This window comes from Rhopalosiphum maidis, chromosome 2 (genome assembly GCF_003676215.2).
Source record: "Rhopalosiphum maidis isolate BTI-1 chromosome 2, ASM367621v3, whole genome shotgun sequence".
In the NCBI taxonomy this organism is placed as follows: domain Eukaryota; kingdom Metazoa; phylum Arthropoda; class Insecta; order Hemiptera; family Aphididae; genus Rhopalosiphum; species Rhopalosiphum maidis.
In genome coordinates, this window is record NC_040878.1 from 11342917 (window position 1) to 11346857 (window position 3941).

General features: G+C 24.9%; 1 protein-coding gene across 1 annotated transcript; it reads right to left on the reverse strand.

Annotated features, from left to right (window-relative positions):
* Positions 1-1603: 1603 nt before the first annotated feature.
* On the reverse strand, positions 1604-3523 carry LOC113551222 (60S ribosomal protein L39). Its single transcript, XM_026953335.1, has 3 exons — positions 3392-3523; positions 3132-3235; positions 1604-1765 (listed from the first exon to the last, which is right to left on the reverse strand). The coding sequence occupies exons 1-3, from the start codon at positions 3392-3394 to the stop codon at positions 1717-1719; spliced, it is 156 nt and encodes a 51-aa protein (XP_026809136.1). The 5' UTR covers positions 3395-3523; the 3' UTR covers positions 1604-1716.
* Between the last annotated feature and the right edge of the window lie 418 nt (positions 3524-3941).

Here is a 3941-nt window from a genome sequence, read left to right on the forward strand (position 1 = left end):
CAAGAGATCACCACTGAATAATACATGTATATAACAGAAATAACATAATATATCTAAACTATAAATTTAAGTCGACATTTACAAATAAAATGCACACCTAATATACTTAACATGTCATATAATAAAATATATTTCAGTACCAAATGTTGATAGGTAGTACAATATTGTCAATGTTGATATGTATTCCCTAATCCCAAAGGTTCAAACTTGAATTTAAATAAATAACAAAAGAATTGAAAACTTAAACAAATATGTAGTTCAATTTTAAAATTGTACATACAGAGATTAGATACTTACCTAAAAACAATGTAAAATCATAAAATACCACACTTAAAAATATTATAAAATATAATTAAAATAATCATTTACATTATTATTTATTAGAGAACAAGATATTCCCCTTTATAATAATTTATTGTTATACATTTAGTACTTTGATAGTTTGATAGCACCCTTGACCTTAAAAAAATACTGCTGATAACAATAATTGAATGTATCCTAAGGGTTTCTTAAAAAAAATGTATATACTCAGCAGTAATCAACATCTACAATACAATCATATTAATTAAGTCATCTTGAATCCAACATAAGTATTTTTGAAAATATGTATATAAGATAAAAGTTATGTAATTTAAAATAAATAATGAAATGTATTTTATGTCATATTTTCTTTAAATTTTTAAGATTTATTCATTTGAGTAGAATTATCTACAAATAAATGAGTCTCTTTCATTAATAACAACAAAGTTAAGTTAGCATAATAAAATTATCTTAATTTATTTATCAGTACTCAAAAATAGTTCACTTAATCCTTAAGTTTATTTAATATGAGTTATTAACCAACAATGGTCTGTAAAAATATGATATACCATGTATGTTATTATATAACATGATTTAAAACAGAGATCAGCAATTCTATTGGGTCAGAAAGTTTAAAATAATAAATTTAATAAGAGGTAGACAAAAAAATCTTCACAATAACATAAAAACAATGATCTACTTAAATATTTTAAGTCGTTTTCTGCCTTCTGTTTAAATAATTGCTGTTATTTTGAAATTGTTATCATGGGCCTTTTATTAAATTATAACTTGTGTGTAATTGACATTTTCATAATTCACAGATAACACTATATCTATTGAACTAATATAGTATATACATATTATAAAATTATATATAGCACCAACAATCCAGAAGCTAATGGACTTGCAAACAATATCTCTATAGAAAAGTCAAATTAATAATTAATATTGGGCATTATTTTATACACATAATGAGTATCTACATATGTTTTCAAAAGCAAATGTTGAAATTTGTCAGATCAATGAAAGCAAGTCCATAAGTACTTCATTTAAAACTAAAACTTAGTATCATTATTCACTAATAACTAAAATATTTGAATTGTCCTTCTCATAGTGGATAGAATAGTATATACATGAATATATTATACTTTTCAATAAAATATACAATTTCATGACCAAGATGAATACATCAGTACATCACTACTGTAATTCAATTAAAAAATGTAATGTAAACCTGTTAAATAATATAAAATGTTGATGTACAAAGCTAAAAGGTAAATAGTAGAAAATATTAAAGAAAAAATAATTTTATTAATTTTTGAGGTTTTATTTAATATCAAACATTGTACATAGTTATTATCCATCTGAATAATAGTCAAAGTACCCGCGGAAATGGTTAATCAGTATCAGCATAGCTTACAACTTGAGCTTAGTTCTTCTCCAATGACGCCTCTTGGCGTTATATCTGTAATATAAAAAAAGATATAATTAGAATCAACAAATACTTTTTTTGCTACATATTATATGTACACAATATAATGCAACCATAACAGTAGATGATGCCTACTCATCAAGTATAGCGAAGTAAATGTTAACAGTAAATTAAAAGTTTTACAAAAAATATGAAATAACCACTTGTGATCAAGAATAAGAAACAAAATCATTTAACTTAATTGACGTCAATTATTAAAAATATTTTCTCCAAACTAAATAAGTACCAACTAGATAATTTTTCAAACCCTAAAATATTTATTTAAAAAAATGCAATTATTTTTTTAAGTATTTATCTTTAACCCATAACTATAAAAGAATAAAGATGCAATGATAAATTAAATGTTAGGGTAACATTATTAAAATAAAAAAGGAAATTATTTCATAAATAATTAAATTTTTAAGACACAAAAAGCTATTAGGCCAAAATAGGTCTTAACTTGTGAATTTGTGACAGATTTACATTAGTATTAAGAGGATATCAGTGCATTAATCGTTTTCTTTCCCTCTACTTACACACAAAATGGGAAAAAAAAAACATTCACATAACTTTGTGGCTTTTAAGAAAACTATAGTAAAAATAAAATCAACTATTCCAAAAATACTTTTAAAGTGTTTGAAAATTTTCTTTTTATCAAAAAATTGAGTCTCTAAAATATAATTATTCTCAAATCAAGTAGAAATCTATAAATATCAAACCATAATGTTTCTAACGAGATTACTAAAACCATCAAATTTAATTTAACACATACTGATTATGTTACACTTTCAAGTCTAAAAGAAAACAAATAAGGTGCTGAGATTCTTTTATAATATTAGACTAGTTTATTAAAATCATATTAAACCATTAGATTAACAGTGTGAATTTTTCACTTATTAAAATGCCAGAAGTACTTGTTAATATAATAATCAAAAGACAGTTTTTGTACTATGTCTATATTTACTTTATCTAATTAAAGTAGTATGGCTAATGATTTTTTTTTCTTTGATAACATCTACTATATGTGACTAAATAACTAACTTAAGGAAATAACTAGATGAACACTTTAATTTTGTTACACTACATTAATAATAAAAAGGAATAAAAAAAACAATAAAATTAACTATGCTCTTAACACGATACTAATTTCATTGGTCCAATCATGTGCAAACTCTGTAACCACGACTCATTAATGTTGAGAAATAACTGAATGATACACAACAGAGAACGAAAGTAATAACAATTATACATTGAAATAATTGGTACACTACAATAGCAAAAAATAAACAAGGTAATTCTTATGTTCCAGAACCAGAGTACTTAAAGAAATTTAATACTATAGATATAGGGCAAATTATACCTGATCGTGTTGCCAGTTCTCATCCTAATCCACTGTGGGATGGGACGATTTTGTTTCATCTTTTTAGCAAGCTTCTGCTTGATTTTGAACGTCTTCTTCGACGACTGAAAATGTGAAACATGTGATATTAGTTTAGAGTACGACGAATAATTTGTTGTACCATTTTGATAAATCGACATTAAACAAGCGTTAGCGGCAGATAATCGTTAGGCAAATAGTACAAGAATAATTTAAATCTTTAATACATTAAGTTCACTTACCATGATGGATGATACGTTGGAAACGCCAAATCCAAATTTCCTTTGGATGTCTCCAACGTGAACGTAAAGTAAAATTGTGAATACAAGATCAAATATCTATGTAAATTTACAGGTTATGTTTGAATCGTCCAGGTCACAGTGAATACGAGCATAGCGATACGATTAATCACGTATTTATAGTTGGCAACACTGACATTCTCGTTTTTAAATATTTTGTTAAACAATATGTGAACGGCGGTCATTGCTTAATTTTCAAATTTTATTATGAGTTTCTGAAGGCAAACAACACGTCACACAAAACGTAAGTATTTAAATCAATCTTTTTAAAAATACTTTTTTACCATAGTGTAATTAACAATAACGAAAAATCTCATTAATCGACATATTTTGTCAAATAAAGAAAATACGTAATAACTATAATATGCGTAAACAATGGTCAATTTTAAAGTACCTATCAATATAAATTTGTACGTTTTATGCCTATTAATTATACTCATCACTTCCTAATTATAGTAAATTTATAGAGCTTAACACACTTGTAGTACACAAA

Bases quoted from the DNA above. Each gene is read 5' to 3' on its own strand.
- LOC113551222 (XM_026953335.1), bottom strand. The intron at 1,766-3,131 runs GTATAATTTGCC...TTTATATTACAG, and splicing joins AGAACTGGCAACACGATCAG to ATATAACGCCAAGAGGCGTC.